General features: G+C 35.6%; 1 protein-coding gene across 1 annotated transcript in view; it reads left to right on the top strand.

Moving 5' to 3' along the window:
• The window catches only part of LOC102675238 (titin homolog), an 83,252-nt gene that overhangs the window by 24,198 nt on the left and 35,498 nt on the right, over positions 1–23,556 (top strand). Inside the window, exons 16-28 of the mRNA XM_031512105.1 lie at positions 1–123; positions 1,002–1,252; positions 1,485–1,629; positions 1,860–2,072; positions 2,606–2,788; positions 3,208–3,405; positions 3,890–4,026; positions 4,125–4,461; positions 4,604–4,888; positions 5,216–11,097; positions 11,131–11,512; positions 12,149–20,301; positions 20,488–23,555. The exon at positions 1–123 is cut by the window's left edge and continues 8 nt beyond it. Coding sequence (XP_031367965.1) covers positions 1–123; positions 1,002–1,252; positions 1,485–1,629; positions 1,860–2,072; positions 2,606–2,788; positions 3,208–3,405; positions 3,890–4,026; positions 4,125–4,461; positions 4,604–4,888; positions 5,216–11,097; positions 11,131–11,512; positions 12,149–20,301; positions 20,488–23,555 — 19,357 coding nt within the window. The remainder of the gene's footprint in view (positions 124–1,001; positions 1,253–1,484; positions 1,630–1,859; positions 2,073–2,605; positions 2,789–3,207; positions 3,406–3,889; positions 4,027–4,124; positions 4,462–4,603; positions 4,889–5,215; positions 11,098–11,130; positions 11,513–12,148; positions 20,302–20,487; position 23,556) is intronic.

Below are 23,556 nucleotides of genomic sequence, written 5' to 3'. Positions count from 1 at the left end.
ACGAGGGAAACTTCTACTGCGTCGACGTGGCCCCCGTCACGGTCGAGGACGAAGGGCACTGGACCTGCATGGCGGAGAATCGAGGGGGGCGATCGTCCTGCACGTCTCGCCTCACCGTGATCGGTAAGGATAAGGCGTGTCAAATTCGACGAGACATTATAGCGAGACATTTCCAGAAACTCGGCTCAGTGGCTAAATGCATTCTCTTGTTGCCGAAAATAGAAATCGAGCCGAACGGTGGACAGCGTTTTGGGATTCGGAGATAGAGAGATAGATTCTGGCCAAAGAAATTGCGAAATTTCTATAGTAACTTGCTTTCTTAAAAAAAAGAAAAAGAAAAGAAATTAAACTAGATTAGTATTGGAATATTTAAAATTTTTTTCTTAACGGGAATTTTTCTCGAATTTTTTTTTTATTTGTATGATGAATTTGAAAATTTATCAGGAATTTGGAAATGAAAAACGAATTATGGTTGATAAGATTGCGAAATTTTTATAAGGAATGTAATTTTAAACTTTGTTTCTATTGAATTTTCTTGATTCTAAAAATAAAATAGAAGATATTGATTCGTATCTTTCTATAAAGTATTTTTTTTTTAAATATTCTTTTATGAATTGAATTTTGGAACGTAGATACTGTACTTTCAAGTTTTTAATACTTGCTTCTTTTTACAAGTTTTTATCACTTTTCTTACCCTTAGCATAAATTCTTGAAGAATTTTTATGTACGAAAAATCATTAAGAAGAATATTTGAAATAATTGAACATTTGAAAAGAGGATATTTTGAAATTTATTTTTATTCCACGTAAATTTATTTTATTTCGAATGTGATCATTTTCTACTTTCCATTTCAGTGTTAAGCACACGCAAGAAGAAAATTCTAAGTAATATTTTGTAATAAATAAAAGAACGATTATTATTTACGTCGCATCAGTAATTCTTAAGTTATTTCTTTATAACTCTTTCTGTCTTTTTTTTTTTTTCTTTATTTTAATTTACAGTCCCAAAAGCTTACAAAAGACCAGAATTCGTGGAGGAGCTACGGGCTCTCCTTACAGAGACTGGAACAGTGTCCTTGGAGTGCAAGGTAGTCGGTGTGCCCACCCCTGTGTTGAGATGGTTCAAGGACAACAAAGAAATCAAGGCTGGCGATGTGTTTGCTTTAACTGCCAACCTCGACGATCCAACATCCCTTGGAATTTACACTTGCGAGGCAGTGAATTGTATGGGAATTGCTTATTCCTCTTCAAAAGTAAGTAATTACTTAATCATTCTCTAATAAATTTCTATTTTCTCCTAAATCTATTTAAACGTATAATAAAATAGAAAGTTCAATAAATGTTCTAGAATATTCTCAAATTTTTTAATAATTCAATAAAAAAAAATAGTACAATAAATATGCTTGGAAAGTTAAAAAAATTCAATTGAAACAAATAAAATTAATCAAATTACTATGCAATCTAACTATTGATTTGTTTTCTCAGGTACATGTAGTTGGAAAAGGTAGCAGGGAGGGTTCTCTGAAACCAGCTGATTCCTTGACACCGTCCGGTCCTCTTCCTATCTTCACTAAGATTCTGCAAGACGAGTGTTGCAGGATTGGAGACACTCTCAGGCTTTCTTGTCAAGGTATAAAAATCTTTCTTCTTTATTTTTTTATTATATACGAATACTTTTAGCAAATTTATTCAAATACAAACATAATTATAAACATTTCAATATATAAATATATATAAATATATATAAATATGTATCAAATATTGTAAATTAGATATTTTTGTGTTTATTGTTATTGAGTTATTTTTCTAATTAATCAACAAAATTTACAATTTACAATTTCAATTTTTATGCTACAATAGTTCAAGTACCACCATGGCCGAGAGCAATTACGTGGTACAACAAGGAGGGGCGCATCGAGGCCAGCGAAAAGTACCACGTGATGGAAGATGGCCTTGGTGGATACTCCATAGAGGTAAACCCTGTCGAAGCCATGGACGAGGGCGAGTGGAAGTGCGTCGCCACGAGCGCTGAAGATATGAAACAGTTTACTACTTGCCACGTTGCAATGTCCAGTAAGTGAAAAAATTATCTCTTTTTAATTGGATTTATTATATATTTAAATTTATTTGAATATTATAAATTTTATTATCATTTGATAAAGAATTTTTAATTTGAAAGAAATATATTTTTTCTTTTGTTTTATAATCGAAAAATTTAAAATATATCTCTTTTACTTTTTTACTAGAGATGATATATCTAATAATATGCACTTTAATAAAAATTTTTAAATTTTCAAAATGAAATATAACAATTTCATAATCTTTGTAAAAATTACTTTGGAATGTATTATCCTATCAGTCTTGAAAAAGTTAAGTCAATTATCTTTGATAAGCATTGACAAATTATTATTAAATAATAATAATCAAGTCAAAAGTAAATTTTTTCCAAGTTTTTTAAGAAAATTAGAAAATAAGGAATGATATTTAAGAATTCTAAGATTTCAGGATTAATTGAAATTAATTAATAAAATAGAATTATTGCATTACATGATATATAGGATTATTGCTAAAAGTTCACCAGTTAAATAATTATTTTATTCGTCAAGTTCCAAAGAACTATAGGAAACCACGCTTCATGGAAAGCTTAAAAGCTGTCTTAACGGAAGAAGGTCTGGTGTCGTTCGAGTGCAAGGTTGTAGGATTCCCTACGCCATTGCTCAGGTGGTTCAAAGATGGCCAAGAATTAAAACCAGGAGATGTTTATCAATTGACCGGGACTAACTCCTTAGGTATCGATTTTAAAAAAATTTGAAATATCGAAATTATTAATTAGATTGATTGTTTAACCATGAACTTTATCAATTCTATTATCAACTAATTTAATTTTTAATTATTTAATTTTAACACTTTTAAAAATTTTAATACACTTTTAACTTTAGAAATTTTCATATCAATTATTCAAAGTTATGTATTTTCAATTTTATTAATCTTTTTTCAGAATCTAATTAAAATGGAAAAAATTTTTCCATTTCACATAACAAATAAAGCAAATGGCCAATTATTTTATCTTTTAGATTAATAAATACTCTTATCAGAATTGTAATCTGAATTTATTCGTCAAATTATTTATTTTTAATTATTAATTTTATTAATTCATTAACAATTATAATTTTATGATTTTAATATTTTTCATTTTCATTTTGATAAGGTTCCTATTGTTGCATTGCAAGAAATTGTATGGGAGAGGCAAAGAGTACAGCCGAATTAACGATCGAAGATATTCAAAATCAATTAAACGAAGAAGAACGCCTGCAATTGTTAAATACGAATCAACCGCCTATTTTTATGAAAGGTCTTAGAAGTTGCGAGGCGAGGATCAACGAAGATTTTCGATTTACAGTACAAGGTAATGATTGCAAATTTCCATATAATTTTAATCAAATAATTTTAAATCAAATGCTAAAAATGGCATCATTTTTTTTAAATAATAATTCTATCATTATTATAGATTATTTTATTAAAATCATGTATAAAAGTGAAATTTTCTTTCTTTTCTTTCAATCTTATTTGTAAATAATATTTGTAAACTCAATCGAAACAAATATTATAAATCTTATTTTATTATTAATTTTTAATAATAAATTTAATATTCCAAAGCCATTTTTATGTTACTGTAATTCTAAAATTATACTAATTTTTATTCTAATTATTTCTTATAATATACTTAAATTCTAGTTTAAATATAACGAATTTATCCTTATTTAAACATTCTCTGATAATTTCCAATTTTTCTAAATCTTTCAATTATTAATTTAATTTATAAACATAAGAGACACGATTTTTCATGAACACAATATTTCAAGTGACATTTATCCTCCAAAATTTCGCAGTCAGTATTTCCCCAGAGCCAAGCTTCTCTTGGTACAGGGACGATACACCGGTGGAGGAGAACGAGAGATACCGAGTTGCCAAGGAAAATCTTGGCATCTGCCATCTCGATGTACAAAAACTCGAATTCGTCGATCAAGTGAGTGTATTATGTCTCGTTTAAGAAAGCAATATAATAATTAGAAAAAAAAAAAAAAAGAAGAAAAATTACGAGAAATTCATTATCGTACCGTACAGGCCGAGTGGAAGTGCGTTGCTTCCAACGATCACGGTCAAAGCATCACTTCCTGTTTTCTGAAACTAATCATTCCCAAGCATTACAAGAAACCGAAATTTCTTGAGAGTTTGCGCGCCATATTGTCGGACGAGGGCGCCGTGAACTTGGAGTGCAAAGTGATCGGTGTTCCGCAACCGATTCTCAAATGGTACAAAGATGGCGTCGAATTGAAGCCAGGAGACATTCACAGGATCATTTCCGGGCAAGATGGCACCTGTTGTCTCGGAACTTACACCTGCGAGGCGATCAATTGCATGGGAACTGTCAGCAGTTCTGCCTCTCTTCTTGGTTTCGAAGGTAGATTGAAATTAAGATTTTCATCAAGTAAATAATTACAATATAAAGTAGAACATTTATTAAGAAATATAGATACAAGTGAAATTGATTTAAACAATACTTGTTAAAATTGTTTAAAATATTCGAAATACTTGTTTAACAGATAAACTGCCCGTTCGAAAGGAAATGAAGGAACCACAATCTCCAAACGGCCACGAACTTGCCAGAAATTTGTCGCTCTCAACAATTCATGAAGAAAGAACGTCTCAATTGTACGATACACCCCAAACCGACCATTCCGTCACGTTAGACGATCGAGGAGAAGTGTCATTCAGCTTCGATGGTAAAGAGGTCTCCGTCAGCCTCTACGAAACCCCTGATCTCACCGAGGAAGAAGCTCTTCAAATTGTCGAAATGTACGCTGATCAATTGTCTGAACATGTTACAGGTAAGTACATATATAATATACATAAATAATTTTATTATTACTTACAAAAATACACAGAAACATTCATTTTCAAATAAAATTACTATTATATAAATTATTCTCTATTATCTAATTTTAAGAATTTTAAATTTTAAAAAACATATCGATGTTAAAATATATTATTAACCTATCGATTATATAATTGGATCAATATAGTTTGTAAATTTATAATTTTTACGATTACATTATTATTTTCTATGTCCTCCTGTTAAATTCTACAAAAGAAAAAAAAGATAACAAAAAAAGTGACTATGAATTTCAAATTTCTTCTCACTCTTTACCTTTTAGAGCACAACGTGATCGAACTTCCGCCAATGCGATTCGTAAAAGAGTCCTCTAATTCTGGTAACCTGTTGATGGAGGCAGTGGTGATCGACGTGTCTCCAGACTACTTCGTCAGCGCGGAAGACGGCGACGACCTTCGTACAGAAGCCGACTTCGAGGACGTCTCCATAATGGACGACGTGACTCGAGTCTTCTCATCCCCGGAACAAGACTCTCGCAGCTCTCTGAAGAGATCTGCCAGATACAGTTTGGACGAGGACGACAAACCACCAATTAAACCACCTAGAAAGAAGTCGAGCTCCTCGTCGAAGAGCGAGAAAAGCGAGAAGAGTCAGAAGATGGAGTCGGAAAGCTTCCACAGCGCCCAAAGGGACGAGCCATTTTCACCAGTCTCTCCGATGTCTCCTGTATCCTCGTTAAAGCAAGACGACAGCGACACTTTCGCCGATGCTCTCTCCTCCGCAAGATTATCCATCTCTGAGAATCAAATCCAGAAGGGGAACGAAGACATTCGAGAGAGGAAACGTAGTCTGAGCGGTGAGAAAACGGCCGGTTCCAGCGTGGACGATGGGATAGGCGGCGACTCCTCCTTCGATTCCGTAACAGGCGCTGCTAAGAAGAAGAAGAAGCATCGAAAAAAGAAACACAAACGAGAGAAAGGCAGCTCAGAGGAATCATCTATTGCCAGTGAGATCGATGGAAAACGTAGAGAAAGTGGAGCGCTAAAAGGCAACACCGAGACGCTTCAACGCATAGAGTCTATAAAGAAGATTGAAGAACCGTATGTAGAAGAAGCGGTTGACAAATCTGACGAAAAGAAGAGCGTTAGTGAATCTGATAAATCTTTGTCGAAGAGTAACAAGGAGAGATTGTTGGACAATATGAAGAAAATGAAAGAACCCGTGTTGATAGTTCGCGACACTTTGGTCAGCATCGATAGTTTGGAGGCCAAATTAAGCAGCGGTAGCGAGGAAGAGTGTAAAAGAATCGTGAAGGAGAACGTGATCAAACCGATTCAAACGCTGTGCGAGGAAGTCTCGGCCATAGAGTCTAAGGCATTGAAGAGTGCAGGAGACAGATCGTTGAATCAGACGGTACGAATCTCCCTTTTGGAATCCATTGGAGGCCCGACCGAGGAGCTTCTTCGCGGCATGGAATTGATAGAACGCCAAGAGAACGTTAAGAATCGTAAGATGGATTTGATCGCGATTTTAGAAAGCCTCACGGATCCCGTCGACGAGATTCTGATGGGGATCACCAAGATTGAACACGAACTGACTGGTCGTGCAAAAGGTGAGAAACCTATTGCTCTGATCAGGATGACATCCGCTGTTTCTAAGCTCGACGAGAACGTGAGAGAGGTTTTAACCGTGGACAGAAAAGCTTCGCGATTAGTGGCTAGATTCGATGAGATTCTGAACACGTTGGATTTCTTCTTGAACGACGTTTCCGTGAATCCAACTAAGGGAACGATAGAAACTGTAGACACCGTTGTGGTTGAGTCTCTTTCGAAGTCTGTTGAGGACATGGCTCGAGCTTTAGGTCGTTTTTCCGCGATCGAAACAAAAATTGAAGGAGCGTCTAAAGTCATGGACGAATTAATACTTCCGACCCGTGAACTGAAAGCGAAATTGGACACACTGAGATCAGCTTTGGAGACTTACGAGACGAGAGGAATTTTGTCGGAACATCGAACGAAACTGATAGAATCTTTGCAAGATTCTGTCGGACAGGTCATCGAGGAGATTAACAAGATGAAAGACGAGAAGCTGACCGAAGATCGTAAAACAGCGATGGAAGAATCTAAGCAAGATGTTCTGAAAGAGGTGAGGCTCACTCTTCAAGAAGCTTTGAGATCGTACGAAAACGTGGCGGGTAATCTTGATCCTCGATTGTCTTCGATTTTCGATCGAATTGATGAGATGTATCGAAGACTGAAGACTCCTCAGAAACGAGAGATAGGTGTAGAATCGCTGGTAAGCCTGGAAGGTCTTCTCTATTCCCTCCAATGCGCTCTTACGTCGACATTCATAGCTGAGAACTCTGAAACAGTGTTTGAGCTTTTGGAACCTGCGATCTCTCAACTGAAATCGACGATAACGAACCTGAACGAAAAATCCTTGCAATCTGTATTGGACATGGTGAATAACCTCGAGAAAACTGTTCGTGGAACTGAGAACGAACTGGAAGACACGATATCTTCGAAATCGACGCAAGGAGAGCCACAAAATTTGACTGATAGAATTTTAGATTCACTGATAGACGTTCAATCGGCTCTGAGCTCTGCTCTACAGAACATAGAAGACGTGGACTCGGTTACAAATGGTGCGGCGAATTCTCAAAAATTGCTAGCTTCTTCGGACATAACTGTTTGTCTTGTAGAACTCAGACAATACGTGTCTGATGTGGCTCACATAGCGATGACACTGAAAGAAGATCAAACATTGAACAGTCTGTTGGACGTGAAGGAACCGTTGATGGATCTCCGGGAAGCTCTTGCTTCGAAGGAAAGAACGTTTCAGGAACTTGAAATGATTCGTAAAATATCGATTCCCATAGAGAAATTAAAGGTAACGGTATCGAAAGTGTTGTTCCATTGTCAATCACAAGAAGCCATCAACTCGATAAAAGATTTGTCGACGATATTGGAAGAAATCGAGACTCAATTGCCAAAAACTGTGGCCCGATTGGTGGAGGCTGAAGAAGCGACCAAACATTATTTGGAAAGTTTAAACACGGACCAGAATCTTAGCAACGTTCATTTCGCTCTTTCATCAGCCTTAGAGAGACACGAGAGAAGTTTTCCTGCTCACACCTCGAGTCTGACCATTTGTGTCGAAGATCTTCGACAAAATATTGGTTCGATAGCAGTGGCAATCGCCAACTTGAAGAATCCAATAGACGAACAGATTATAGGCCAGGTGTATTTGCTGAAAGATAGTTTGTTGAGCTTTCAGAGATCTCTGTTGACTCAGGAACACGAGCCTGAGGAGGAACAGATCTTGAAGGATCTTTTAAATCCAATCGAGAAGTTGAAGAGTTTGATTCAGAGAATGGTAGATAGCAAGGCAAAGACAGATTTAATTCTTCCCGTTTTGGAGCTTTTGGAAGAAATAGAAAAAGATACTCCGTTGATCGCTAAAGAGGCGTCGAAGAAGAAAGCTCGAAGAGAGGCAGAGAAATTAATTCCTAAGAAGGAGGAACCGAAGGAAGAAAAAATTAAATCGTTTGCTCTGGCTAATAGAATCAATCGATCATTGGATCCTATGAAACATTGGCTATCTACCATATCAGATGACAGTGCGAAGGATGAAGAAGAATCTATTCTGAGCTCGACTGTCGAGGATTTAAAACGAGACGTGAACAAAATTGCTATCGAGACCTCGTACTCAGAGCCTCCTAGTGACGAAAATTTAATAGAGGCTTTGACTGGACTCCGTGAACCTTTGACAAGGTTGCGAAACGCCATATCGATGTATCACGAACCAGCAGACTTGTCTACTTTGGAAGGATTAAGCAGACCCATGAAATATCTTCTGCAAACTGTCATGGATGTTCTTGGAGACCACGCTGAAGAAGAATCGTTAAGGCCTATAATTGATATTGTGGAAGAGATCGAGAACCAAATACCTATTTCTATTAAGGAAATGCTTTACAAAAAGGAATTGAAAGAGATGGTAAAATCGATGACACAAGAAGAAAAAGAAGTAATTGGAACAATGACATCTCAAGACATCACCATTCAGGAAGAATCTATTCCCCTGGAAACCATCGTCAGAGAGAAGGAAGAGATTACATCGAATATTTCTCAAGAAACTATTCCTGAAGGCACTCTAATGGAGAGTACTACGGTATTACCCGAAACGCAATTCAGTGAATCGATAATTGAACAGACTACAGGTGAAGAGATCAGCTCTCAAAGAACGGAACAATTGCTTACGACGATAGAAGAATTGCCAAAAAGAAAAGAAGATGCGAAGAAAACAAAGAAGGAAGAAGAAATAAAGAATTTGATTTTCTCATTGTCGAAGACATTAGATACAGTTCAGATGGATGTGACGAGTATTTTGGAAGATTTTGAGGAGCCTACGACTGGAGCCATCACTGTTCCAGTCTCTCTGTTGGCCAATTCTTTGGAAGAACTCAGAAAAACGATCTCTTCGATGCAAGTAACGATTGAAATTCGTGGAAAATCCGTAGAATCTCGAGAAGAGATCATCAATGAAACTGTTTCCATAATACAAAATCTCGTGCAGCCATTAAATGATCTCCAAAAGGTTCTCCAACAGTCTCATCAACATGGCGCCCGAGAATTGGTAATTTTAAATCACTTAATCTTACCTTTGAATGTAATCGAAACAGAAGTGGTCAACTACACAATTCAGAAGCTCGATCGAAACTCTGAATTAAAAAAGAATTGTGAACCAATTCTGAATCTTCTCAGAGACATCAAAGACACAATACCAATCGTCGTGAAAGATATACATTCTAGACAAGAGCTTCTTGGATTTCTTCGTGAGATTTCGAAACCCTTGAAGAATATCGAGGAACAAATGAAGATTCTTGAGAATCAAGCTGAGGACACATTGGAGACAGATGTAGCAAGAATTCTGGTGGAACCTTTAGATCATTTATTGAACATCATTAATGTTACATCTCAGGAACTCGAGCTATTGGATCAACGAAGAGCTATCATCGTAGAGTTTCGAAGCCTCGTTGGACCTCTAGTGGAATTTCTAAGTAGTCTTTCGATGGTTCAAAGCAGTCGAAAAAGCTTGGTTCCAGAAGGAGCATTGTTGGACGAAAGAAAAAGCGTTATTTCGAAAGCTGTGGAAGGTCTTCAGAGGCAAGCTTCGGCCATCTTGGACAGAGTCTCTAATCTAGAGGGCGCCATGATGTTCGAAGATGCATTGAACTCCTTGAAAAATGCTTCCATTTCTGTTCTGAAGCAAATTGGCAAGACTGATTATTCACGAAGATCCAGCACCGCTGAGTTCACTCTTCAATACAATCTTTCGATCTCGTTCAATCACTTGAAAAACACAATTACAACTTTGGAAAAGAGCGTGGATAAATCGATCCACGAAATAATAGCCAAATCTTTGGAACGTTTAGAGAAACAAATTACATTGTCGCAGACACATTTTATGCAAACATACAACGAGCAACGAGTTGACGAAGAAGCCATCGTAGAAGGATTTCTTTATCCGACTAACCAACTTCGATCAGCTTTATGTACTTTAAAAGAAAAAATTGAAAAGAAAGAGATATCGATGATTTCGAGTCAGTCTGTGACACTTTTTCAAGCTTTGGCTAATTCTACGACTGAATTGGCTTCTTCTTTATCACTTCATCGAGCCCAATTGATTCGAGAAGGAGAATCTGAAGGATCTTCTCTTGTGGAAACTTTGTCTGCCATGGTGGATGTTTTGGAAAGTGTAAAAGGTTCTATAATAGAAATCGATAAAATGATAAACGTGGAAGAAACGACAGAAAAGAAAATAGAAAAAGAAACAGAACAAAAAATCGAAGAACAAAATATTTTGCCGATTACTATTACGCAGATTGAGACAATTATTGACGAGATTATCGAAGTTTCGAAGGAGGAAGTGGAAAGTGTGTTGACTATCAAAAAATTATCACCAGAAAAAGAAATAGTGACGATAGAAGAAATGAAATCTGAGTCTGAAAAAGAAATAAAGAGTGTTTCAAAAATTGATGAAGATAGTGGAGAATCTTTAATGAAAGAAATTGAATTAAAAGCAATTGAAAAAATTGAAATTCTGGAAGAAATGAAAGAAGAAAAAACAGATGATTTTCAAGATGTAAAAACAGAAAAGATTGACACTTTTGAGATAGTGAAAGAAGAAAAAGATGAGAAAATTAAAGAAATAAAAGAAGAAAAAGTTGAAATCGCAGAAAAAATAAAAGAAGAGAAAGTGGAGACTTTGGAAGGAATGAAGGAAGAAAAAATTATTGCTCCTGAAGTGATAAAAGAAATACAACTTGAATCGCTCGAAAAAATAACAGAACAAAAGGTTGAAATGCAGGAAGCAACTCAGAAAAAAGAAGAATTTAAAACTACTGAAGAAAAAGTTGAAGATATTGAAACAAAAAGAGAAGAAAAAATTGAAACTGAAGGAATAGTAGAAGAAAAAATTGAAGTTCTCGAAGAAAAAGTTAAAACTCTTGAAATAACGACAGAAGAGAAACTTAAAACTGAAGCAAGAAAAAGAGAAAAATTTGAAATCAAAGAAGAAATAAAAACTCCTGAAGAAATAGTAAAAGAGCAAGTTGAAAGTTCTGAAGTAAATAAAGAAACAAAAATTGAAATTCTCGAAGAAATGGAAAAAGAAAAAATTAAGATTCTTGATGAAATCAAACAAGAACAAAAAACTGAAACTGTTGAAATAATGAAAGAAAGTAAAGTCGAATCTCTTGAAGAAATAAAAGAAAATAAAATTGAAGATCTTGAGATAAGAAAAGAAAAAAAAGCAGAAGCAATGCCTAAAACAGAAGAATTGTTACAAACTGAAAAAATGTCAGAAATATTATCCGAAAAGACAAACGAAATAATCAAGAAAGATGAAGAAATTGAAGCAGAATTATTTAAAACAAAAGAAGAAGTAATAGTTGAAGGAAAAATAATTGAAGAAGATAAAAAAATAGAAATATTAGAAAAAAAAGAAAAAGTAGAAGAACAAGTACAAGAAAAAAAAGAAACAGAAATAATAAAAGCAGATGAAGTAAAAATAGAAATATCTAAAAGTGTAAAAGAGAATGAAGAAAACATTGAAAAGAAAAAAATAATAGAAATAAAAGAACATAGTGATAAGATTATATCTCCAAAAGTAGAAAAAGAAATTATTGAATCATTAATAGAAAAAATTGAAGAGCAGGAAAAAATAGAAGAATCACATGAAAGAATAGAAGAAGCTACACAAAAAGAACAAAAAATAGTCACGGTATTAGAAAAGACAAAAGAAAGAAATTTGGAAACCTTACCTCAGGAAGTTGAGAAACTCACTCAAGAAGAAAAAAAATTTGAGAAAACAGAAGCAATAATAAAGAAAGAAGAATCTGTAGAAATATTAGCTGAAAAAATTGAAGAACTAGCAATAACAGAAGAAAAAGTAAACATTTTATCTGAAATACCACAGGAATTGGAAAAGATTGTAGAAAAAGTAGAAGCTTCCTCTGAAGATAATCAAATATCAATGATAAAAAAAGAAAAACCGGAAATTCTAATAGCAAAGACGGAAGAAATAATTAAAATTCCGGACAGCCAAACGACATTATCTGGAGAGACGAAACAACAAGTGGTAAGCATAGAAGAAAAATCTGAAGTACTAGAAAAATCGCAAGAAATATCTACTCTTGAAAAAAATATGGAAGAAATAAGCAAACAAAAGATAGAATTAAAAAAAGAACAAGAACAAATTTCTAAGCCAGCAGTTGAAGAAAAACAAACGAGTAATGAAATAGAAATGGAAAAATCTATAAAAATAGAGGAAATACTAAATCAAGAAACAAAAATAAAAGAATCCAAAACATCAGAATTATTAACAGAAGATCAAGATATAGAAAAAATACAAATAGAAGAAAAAGTTGAAGAATCTTCTGACAAAATAAAAGATGAGATACAAAAAGATGAAAGCATAGAATTAACGATCGAAAAAAATAAAGAAACAGTAAAACAAGAAGAGATGATAGAAACTTTGACCGATAAAATAAAAGAATTGATAAAGATTGAAGAAAAAGCAAAGGAAGAAAGAAAAGAAGCAAAAATAAATTCCATACAAAATATAGCATCGTCGATCAATATTATGCAACAATCCTTTAAAGAATTAACTAATCTCGTATCTGTAGCTTTAGAAGAACCACTTTTATTGAGATCTGAAGAAGAAAAACGAAGAATACGAGAATTAACTGCCCTAATACAAATTCTTTACGATTTAAAAGCAACAAGTACATCGACTCGAAATACATTATCTTCTTCTTCGATCCCAGAATTAGAAGTGCAATTCATTCGTCTATTAGATACCTTAATAAACGTGGAACAAGCCACGGAAAAAATTCTTTATTTAACTCAAAAGGATCTAGCTCCAGCATTGAAGGAAAATGTGATGGTGTCGTTACAAATACTTTTAGAACCATTGAAATCTCTTCAACATGAACTTTCTTCTCTTCAACAAACAATTCTGCAACTTCCTATGGAATATTTCTTCATATCTACAAATGCACAAAGCATAAATGAAATAATTTCTGAACTTGTAAAAGTGATAAGAAAGACAGCTGAAATGAAGAGTATGAAAGTAGTCGAAGAAATCAAAGTAATGAAATCGAAAGAAGAAAATTTAGATATCGAAGAAACCACAGCGAAGCCTCTGGAAGAACTCATAGAAGTCCTCATGGTCTCTCAGGAACAAGTAAAACCTGTTTCTCTTGATTCTGTTTCACCTTCGGTAGAATCAGTCGAATTAATAGAGCAACAAGCATTAATCAGTGAAGAAGAAATGAAGTTAGACACGTATCTTGTGGAACAAATAGTAAGTCCAGTACAAAATCTGCGTGAAATGATTGCGAAGATAGAGGAGCAAACATTAGAAGAGACTGAAACATTAGATCTGCCTACGAAGAAGACAGCTGCTGTTATCTTGAATACTATTATCCATCCTCTGGAAGAATTGGAGCAATCTTTTTCTGCTCAGCAACAAGCACTAGCAACTGAAGAAATCACCGAAGAAATGAGACAACCTATTCAATCGTTACAATCAATTCCAGTAGTCAATGTTTTAGAAGAATTGAAGAAATCTATCGTCACAATTCAAGAAGAAATGATCCTAGAAACAAGTGAGGAAATGAAGAATTCTGAAGGCAAAGCACAAATTACAAACGAAGTACAGCAATCATTGGAAAATCTCAAATTTTCTGTTGGTGCAGTACAAAAAGTAGTAAACACAGAAGCTGAAAGTGTAAATACAGTATCGAATATAGAAAAAACATTGGCTATTCAATCCTTCGTCGAATCAATGAAAGAATTGGGAGACAAATGTATGGCAATTGTCAATCAATCTTTAGTAAAAGTAAAAGCTTCTGAAAAAATCCAAAAAGAGGAATTGGAGCAAGTTTTGGAAGTGATGGTTCAGCCTATTCAATTATTACGTGAAACAGCTATCGAGATTGAAGAACAGAAAGTCGAAGAAATTCAAAATCTGGACGAAACGAATAAGGATATAGTCGAAGTTTTGAAACCTCTGATCCATCCTTTGGAAGAATTGGAAGAACTACTGTGCACTGCTGTTCGTGAAGCGAGCGTATCAGAAATAAAAACGGCGGAAGAAGTGAAGAAAACTGCGGAAGAACTGAAACTAAGTCCTGTGTTGGAAAAACTACAGAAGTCCATCGCTGTGATAGAGGAACAAACAGTACTGCAACCGAAGAAACTCGATGTGTCTGTCACAAAAGTGGAAACATCTATTGCTGAATTAATAGAAAGCCCATTAGAGAATCTAAAGTCGGCTGTGGCAGCCATACAAACTCTCGAAACGGAAGAGGCTAAAGAATTGTCGAGTGAAGAAAAAACAACGGCTCTGAAAGCATTTGCCAAATGCATGGAAGAGATTGCAAAAGTGTGTTCAGTTGTCTCTAGTGAACAAAAGGTTCAAATAAGTTTGGTGCAACAGCCACAAGTGGTTAAACTCGAATTTGGCCAACAAACTTTGGAGACTATAGCAAATCCAATTCAAGTTTTTCGAGAAACCGTCTCGAAACTTGACGAACAACAGACACAAGAGGTTGAAACTCTAGTTTTGGCTGAAATAAAAGAGGCAGCAACTGTTTTGCATACTCTGATCGAACCATTGGAACAGTTGGAAAAATCGTTATCCATAGCTGTTGAACAGATGAGCATGATTAAGGAAGAATCTACTTCGAGTTTGAAGGACATTCAATCTTTGGTGAAATTAAACGTGAAGCCTGTTCTGGAGCAATTAGAAAAATCGATTGCAGTGATTCAAGAACAAGTATCTTTGGAACCATCCAAAGAAGAACCAAGCGAAAAATTGGAGATGTCAGTCGTGGAAGCTATAGAAAAACCATTAGAGCACTTGAAATCTTCAGTAGCGGCTGTTCGAGAGATAATGTGCCTTGAAACAGAGCAAGCTAGTGATCTAATTGATAAAACATCGATTTTGGAATCATTCGCGAAATCCGTGGAAGAAATCGGTCAAAGATGTCTGGCAGTGGTATCTCAGCAACAAATAAGAATGCAACTGGTTCCTAAACAATTGGAAAAATCACAAATAGCAATATTGGAAATGGCGATTAATCCTCTTCAAGTTTTAAAAGAAACAATTAATAAAATCGAGGAAGAAAAACTACAACGAGTCGAAACTCTCGATTCTTCCAAAATGACTGAAGAAGAAAGAACGGATATATTAAACGTCTTAGTAGAACCGTTACAGAAATTAGAAACTTGTTTATCCTCCACTGTTCAACAAGCTATCTCGATAAAAGCTGAAAAGACGGAAGAGATATCAGAAAAAACATTTTCCATGGAAAAATTAAACGTGTCACCTGTCGTGGAAGAAGTTCAGAAATGTGTAGCAATGGTGCAAGAGCAAATGAAACTGCACGCAACGACAACACAATCCATCGAATCAGCTTCTTTCATGCAAACAGCTGAGAAGTCACTGGAAGAACTGAATTCTTCTCTTAAAATTATTCAAAGCGTGATTACTGTTGAATCAAGTGAAGAAGAAAAATTATCGGATACTGAGAAGGTAGCTGTGTTGAAACACTTTGCCAAATCAGTGCAAGAATTTGAAGAATGCTTGGCTGTGGCCAGTCAGCAGCAAGTGGAGATAAAGGAAACAATAGTTGAGCTAAAGGAAACTGAAAAACTGGATGCACAAGTTCTTGAAACAATTATTGCACCGGTTCTTGCATTGCGCGAGACTATTATGAAGATACAGGAAGAAAGCTTGGAAGAGATAGGAACACTAGAAAAGATAAATGTGCTGACATTGACTCCATTGGTGCATCCTCTTGAAAAATTAGAGAGGTCTCTGGCGCATGTTGTTCAACAGGCAAGTGAGCAGAAGTTCGAAACTGTGGAAGAAATAAAAGAAGAAATTCCTCGAACAATGGTTCTTCAACCAATTTTGGAAGAATTGAAAGAAAGCATGGTTAATGTTCAAGAACAATTAACTGCGAGTTCAGAAACGTCTAAATTAGAAGCTGTTGAAAATATCATTATAGCAATTGAGGAATTGAAGACATCTACTAGTGCGGTTCAGCAAATGGTCATAGAACAAACCGAAGAAATGAAGATTGAGAAAACATCTGTATTGGAGGCCTTTGCTAGATCGATAGAACAATTGGAAGAACGATGCTCGACAATAGTTAATCAACAGAAAACAGAAACGAAGTTAAAAGAAGATGAGAAACAGCAAGCAAAGGTAGATGTTGAAATTCTTCAGAAGATTAGCAACACGGTTCACATTTTACGTGAATCATTTTCGCGAATCGAAGAAGAAAAAGAGGTCGAAGAATTAAAAATACCAAAAGAACAAGAAATGAAATTGAATATTCTTATAGAGCCATTGTATATCTTAGAACAAGCTTTGTTGACTGCGATGGAGGAAGGAAAAATCATAGAAGAAGAAACTGCGGAAAAATTGAAGAAAAGTGAAGTGACTGTCGAAAAATTGAATTTACAACCTGTTCTGGAAGAATTACAGAAATCTATAACCATCATTCAACATCAAACGAGTGAATCAGCTTCAACTTCAGAGATTACTAGTGAAATTGATTTAACGAAGGCGTTGGTTGAAAAAACGTTGGAAGAAATGAAGTTATCTGTAGCAGCTGTTCAAGAAATCACAATTGCCAAGCAAGATGAAACGAAAGAATTGAAAACAGGAGAAGAAAATTCTCGTTTGGAGGCTTTTGCGCGATCAGTGGAAGAAGCTGGTGAAAAATTGTTGAATGCAATAAAGCAACAGGAAGTGAAGAAGTTCGTGGAAGAAACCTCGATAAAGAAAAAAGTAAGTGAGGATTTTGTGAAAACCATAATAGAGCCGATCAATGCGTTGCAAAATACGATTATGAATATAGACAAGGAAAGCGAATTATTAGGAAAGAAGAAAGAACAGGAAGCTGTGATCTTGTTAAATATGGTGCAGCCACTTCGCAAACTCGAAGAATCGTTCTTATCAGCCATGAAGAAAGAGACAATAACCAAATACGAGATTGTCGAAAAGATTTCTCAGGCAATTCCAGCGTTGCAAGAATTGCCAGTCAAGTCTACATTAGAAGAATTGAACGAACAAGTTGCAGAAATACAGAAACGATTAGTTTTTGCCAAAGAAACCATAAGCTTGACAGGCGACACCGAAGACTTCGCCGCCATAAGAAATTTAGAAAGATCGTTGAGCGATCTAAGAACGTCTGTAGCTATTGTTCAGCAGTTGACAACGATAGAGAAACCTGGCCAACAAATTCTAGACGTTGAAAACGCATCTGCGTTGCAGGCATTTGGAAAATCCGTGGAAGAGTTCAAGAAACAGTGTATCGCCATTGTTTCAAAACCAAGAGTGATTGCCACAATTTTAGGAAAGATAGAATCACAACAGGCAATTAAACTAGAAACTCAAATCCCGCGCATTCTTGTTCCTGCTAAATTGTTACAAGAATCTATTTCGACGATAGAGGAGATCAAACTTCAAGAGGCGGAAGCATTGGAGACACCAGAAACGAAGAAATCCGTTACGATATTAAGCGAGCTTATACCGCCATTGCAACGATTGCAGCAATCTTTCGTCGCTGCCATTCAAGGAGAACACGTGATGGAACAAACAATGGAGGAGATCATGGAGACTGATCAAGTATCATTCGAGAAAACGACACTGAAACCAGTACTGGAAGAGTTTCAAAAATCAATCGCAACGATCCAAGAGCATATGATGATCGAGGAAGGTATGCAGAATTTGCCAGAGGTCGAAAATGCTTCTCAGTTGAAGACGATGGCGCAAACGTTGATAGACTTGAAGACTTCGGTGGCCGCCATTCAGCAGGTCACTGAATCCATTCCGGAAATAGCGAGTGAATTGTCCAAAGCTGAGAGTGTCTTCGAGACGTTTGCCAAGTCTCTTCACGATCTGGCAGAACGTGTGGCAGCTGTAGATCATCAGCAGATGATCGTTGAACCGATAGCAGACACCATATCCGAAGACGTGTCGTCCTTGAAAACTTGGGCGGATGTTGTTGAAGGGCTGAACATTCAGGTGACAGAACCGATGGTGGTAGATCAAGGTACAGTGGAATCACCCTCTGAAATGGCTCTGTCGATTTCTGAGGAGGAGACACAGGCATTGAAAGGCTTGGCCAAACCTCTGAGCGAATTGAAAGAATGTTTGGCGATAGTTATCGAAGAACGGAAATCGATGGACGCGAACGAAGTGACATTTGCATTGTCAGAGAAGGAGGATCTATCTCTGTTGAAGACTATGGCGCAACCATTGTTGGAATTGAAAAATGCAGCAGCGTCTGTTATCCTCGAACAAACGACTATCGAATCTGCTAAAGAGAAGTCGTTTGATAATGAAGAGAGGATAGAAACAACTCTGAATCCGTTGATCGAGCCTTTGGAAGAACTTTGCAATTCGATCGCGTTGATCGAAGATCATATGCTGATTGAATCCGCGATAGATCGACCTGTTGATGAAGTATCCTTGCTGACTGCTTTGGCTGAACCTTTAATGACACTTCACAGAAGTATCTCGATACTTGAAGAACGAGTAATGTCGCCTGATGTAGAGTCAATTCCAGAGGAATCGACTAATTGGATCACGGAGTGTTTGGCAGTTCCATTGCAAGAGATAGAGAGATCTATAGCTGAGATTCGAGAATGCGTTGTGGTAGAACCAGAACCTGGAATTGCTGAAGAATTCTCGAGAATTGATACACCAGATTGGACAGTAGTTGAGAAATTAGTACACCCAGTGGAAGTTATAAAATCAACAATCATTGAAATGGAGAAAAGTATTGCTGGAAATAAAAAGATGGAAAGAGAAATTGAATATGAGACAGTCAAAATACTGGTGCAACCTCTGAATGATGTGTACGAAAGCTTCATAGTATTGAAAAACAAAACTAATATGAGCGTAGAAGAAGAAGAAGCTAGTATCGATGCTATCGTAGATTCCTTGTCAAATTTAGAGAAGAGTATATCATTGATTGAGGAACAGTTTGCTGAGAAGAAACAGATCTCAAGTATGGATGAAACTATAATTGGAATACTGGATGAACCTCTGATGCAATTGAAGGAAAAGATTATGACAGTGGAAGAATCGTCAACCGCATATCTTGAAAATTTGGAGAAACCTTTGAAGAATTTACAAGCTGCTTTGGAAATTATTTCGACCGTTCAAATTAAGAAAGTGGAAAAAGAAAGAAAAGAAACTACTGTTTCGGTGGAAGAAATGACGAGAATATCGACAAAATTAATGAATTCTATTAAAGAGATGAACGACTCTATCGAATCAATTGATAATAAGATAGAAAGTTACAAAGGTTTACTGGGCATAGAAATTCAAATCGAGAATGAAGCTTTGAAGGCATTGATTAAACCTCTTGAACAATTGAAACAAGGAATTCAAAATGTATTGGAAAAATCTGAAATTGAAGAAACTTCGATAGATTCTCTAAAGAAACTTCGAAGGGCAATTGATATTATTCGTCATCAATCTGCAGATAAACCAATGATTGAACCATCACATTCTGAAATGGCAGATATTTTCGGAATGTTGAGAATACTAACGATAAGCTTAAATGAGTTGGAAATGTCCAGTGAGAAAGTTGAAAAATTTTGGAAAAATAATTTAAGTGGAGAAGGTCTTGTGGAACTGGAGACACCCATTTTAAATTTAATGATAGATATAAATCTGCTTCGTGATAGAATATTAAATATGGAAATAGTGTGGGAAAAAGATGAAGAGAAAAAAAAAGATAAGAAGAAAATGAAAGAAAAAATTAAGGAAAAAGTAAAAGAAGAGAAAGAAGAGGAAGAACGTGAACAGGAAGAAGTTAAAAAACAAATACAAGAAGAAGATGAAAAAAAGAAAAAAGAAGCTGAAAAACTGAAGCAAGAAAAAGAAGAACGTAGAAAGATAGAAGAAGCTGAAAAATTAGAACAGGAAAAAGAGAAACATAAAAAAGAAGAAGAAACTAAAAAGCTAAAACAAGAAAAAGATCAGCAAGAAAGAAAGAAGAAAGAAGAAAGATTGAAGCAAGAAGAAGAGCAAAAAAAGAAACAAGAAGAAGAACAACAAAAGATTAAACAGGAAGAAGAACATAAGAAAAAAGAGGAAGCTGAAAAATTAAAGCAAGAAGAGAAAAGTAAAAAACAAGAAGCTGAAAAATTACATCTCGAAGAAGAAGAGCGTAAAAAGAAGGAAATTGAAAAACTAAAACTTAAAGAAGAGGAACGTGAAAAGAAAGAGGAAAAAGAAGAGCGTAAGAAAAAAGAGGAAGCTGAGAAACTAAAACAGGAAGAAGAACGTAAGAAAAAAGAAAAGGCTGAGAAATTAAAACAAGAAGAAGAGCGAAAGAAAAAAGAGGAGATTGAGAAATTAAAACAAGAAGAAGAGCAAAAGAAAAAAGAGGAGGCTGAGAAATTAAAACAGGAAGAAGAACGTAAGAAAAAAGAAGAGACTGAGAAACTAAAACAGGAAGAAGAACGTAAGAAAAAAGAGGAAGCTGAAAAATTAAAACAGGAAGAAGAACGTAAGAAAAAAGAGGAAGCTGAAAAATTAAAACAGGAAGAAGAACGTAAGAAAAAAGAGAAAGCTGAAAAATTAAAACAGGAAGAAGAACGTAAGAAAAAAGAGGAAGCTGAAAAATTAAAACAGGAAGAAGAACGTAAGAAAACAGAGGAAGCTGAGAAACTAAAACACGAAGAAGAACGTAAGAAAAAAGAAGAGACTGAGAAACTAAAGCAGGAAGAAGAACGTAAGAAAACAGAGGAAGCTGAGAAACTAAAACACGAAGAAGAACGTAAGAAAAAAGAAGAGACTGAGAAACTAAAGCAGGAAGAAGAACGTAAGAAAACAGAGGAAGCTGAGAAACTAAAACACGAAGAAGAACGTAAGAAAAAAGAAGAGACTGAGAAACTAAAGCAGGAAGAAGAACGTAAGAAAACAGAGGAAGCTGAGAAACTAAAACACGAAGAAGAACGTAAGAAAAAAGAAGAGACTGAGAAACTAAAGCAGGAAGAAGAACGTAAGAAAACAGAGGAAGCTGAGAAACTAAAACACGAAGAAGAACGTAAGAAAAAAGAAGAGACTGAGAAACTAAAGCAGGAAGAAGAACGTAAGAAAACAGAGGAAGCTGAGAAACTAAAACACGAAGAAGAACGTAAGAAAAAAGAAGAGACTGAGAAACTAAAGCAGGAAGAAGAACGTAAGAAAACAGAGGAAGCTGAGAAACTAAAACACGAAGAAGAACGTAAGAAAAAAGAAGAGACTGAGAAACTAAAGCAGGAAGAAGAACGTAAGAAAACAGAGGAAGCTGAGAAACTAAAACACGAAGAAGAACGTAAGAAAAAAGAAGAGACTGAGAAACTAAAGCAGGAAGAAGAACGTAAGAAAACAGAGGAAGCTGAGAAACTAAAACACGAAGAAGAACGTAAGAAAAAAGAAGAGACTGAGAAACTAAAGCAGGAAGAAGAACGTAAGAAAACAGAGGAAGCTGAGAAACTAAAACACGAAGAAGAACGTAAGAAAAAAGAAGAGACTGAGAAACTAAAGCAGGAAGAAGAACGTAAGAAAACAGAGGAAGCTGAGAAACTAAAACACGAAGAAGAACGTAAGAAAAAAGAAGAGACTGAGAAACTAAAGCAGGAAGAAGAACGTAAGAAAACAGAGGAAGCTGAGAAACTAAAACACGAAGAAGAACGTAAGAAAAAAGAAGAGACTGAGAAACTAAAGCAGGAAGAAGAACGTAAGAAAACAGAGGAAGCTGAGAAACTAAAACACGAAGAAGAACGTAAGAAAAAAGAAGAGACTGAGAAACTAAAGCAGGAAGAAGAACGTAAGAAAACAGAGGAAGCTGAGAAACTAAAACACGAAGAAGAACGTAAGAAAAAAGAAGAGACTGAGAAACTAAAGCAGGAAGAAGAACGTAAGAAAACAGAGGAAGCTGAGAAACTAAAACACGAAGAAGAACGTAAGAAAAAAGAAGAGACTGAGAAACTAAAGCAGGAAGAAGAACGTAAGAAAACAGAGGAAGCTGAGAAACTAAAACACGAAGAAGAACGTAAGAAAAAAGAAGAGACTGAGAAACTAAAGCAGGAAGAAGAACGTAAGAAAACAGAGGAAGCTGAGAAACTAAAACACGAAGAAGAACGTAAGAAAAAAGAAGAGACTGAGAAACTAAAGCAGGAAGAAGAACGTAAGAAAACAGAGGAAGCTGAGAAACTAAAACACGAAGAAGAACGTAAGAAAAAAGAAGAGACTGAGAAACTAAAGCAGGAAGAAGAACGTAAGAAAACAGAGGAAGCTGAGAAACTAAAACACGAAGAAGAACGTAAGAAAAAAGAAGAGACTGAGAAACTAAAGCAGGAAGAAGAACGTAAGAAAACAGAGGAAGCTGAGAAACTAAAACACGAAGAAGAACGTAAGAAAAAAGAAGAGACTGAGAAACTAAAGCAGGAAGAAGAACGTAAGAAAACAGAGGAAGCTGAGAAACTAAAACACGAAGAAGAACGTAAGAAAAAAGAAGAGACTGAGAAACTAAAGCAGGAAGAAGAACGTAAGAAAACAGAGGAAGCTGAGAAACTAAAACACGAAGAAGAACGTAAGAAAAAAGAAGAGACTGAGAAACTAAAGCAGGAAGAAGAACGTAAGAAAACAGAGGAAGCTGAGAAACTAAAACACGAAGAAGAACGTAAGAAAAAAGAAGAGACTGAGAAACTAAAGCAGGAAGAAGAACGTAAGAAAACAGAGGAAGCTGAGAAACTAAAACACGAAGAAGAACGTAAGAAAAAAGAAGAGACTGAGAAACTAAAGCAGGAAGAAGAACGTAAGAAAACAGAGGAAGCTGAGAAACTAAAACACGAAGAAGAACGTAAGAAAAAAGAAGAGACTGAGAAACTAAAGCAGGAAGAAGAACGTAAGAAAACAGAGGAAGCTGAGAAACTAAAACACGAAGAAGAACGTAAGAAAAAAGAAGAGACTGAGAAACTAAAGCAGGAAGAAGAACGTAAGAAAAAAGAGGAAGCTGAGAAACTAAAACAGGAAAAAGAACGTAAGAAAAAAGAGGAAGCTGAGAAATTAAAACAA

The sequence above is a fragment of the Apis dorsata genome, unplaced genomic scaffold (genome assembly GCF_000469605.1).
Source record: "Apis dorsata unplaced genomic scaffold, Apis dorsata 1.3 scaffold_383, whole genome shotgun sequence".
Taxonomy (NCBI): Eukaryota; Metazoa; Arthropoda; class Insecta; order Hymenoptera; family Apidae; genus Apis; species Apis dorsata.
The sequence above is the reverse complement of the archived record's forward strand: the minus strand, read 5'-3'. Positions and strand labels throughout refer to the sequence as shown.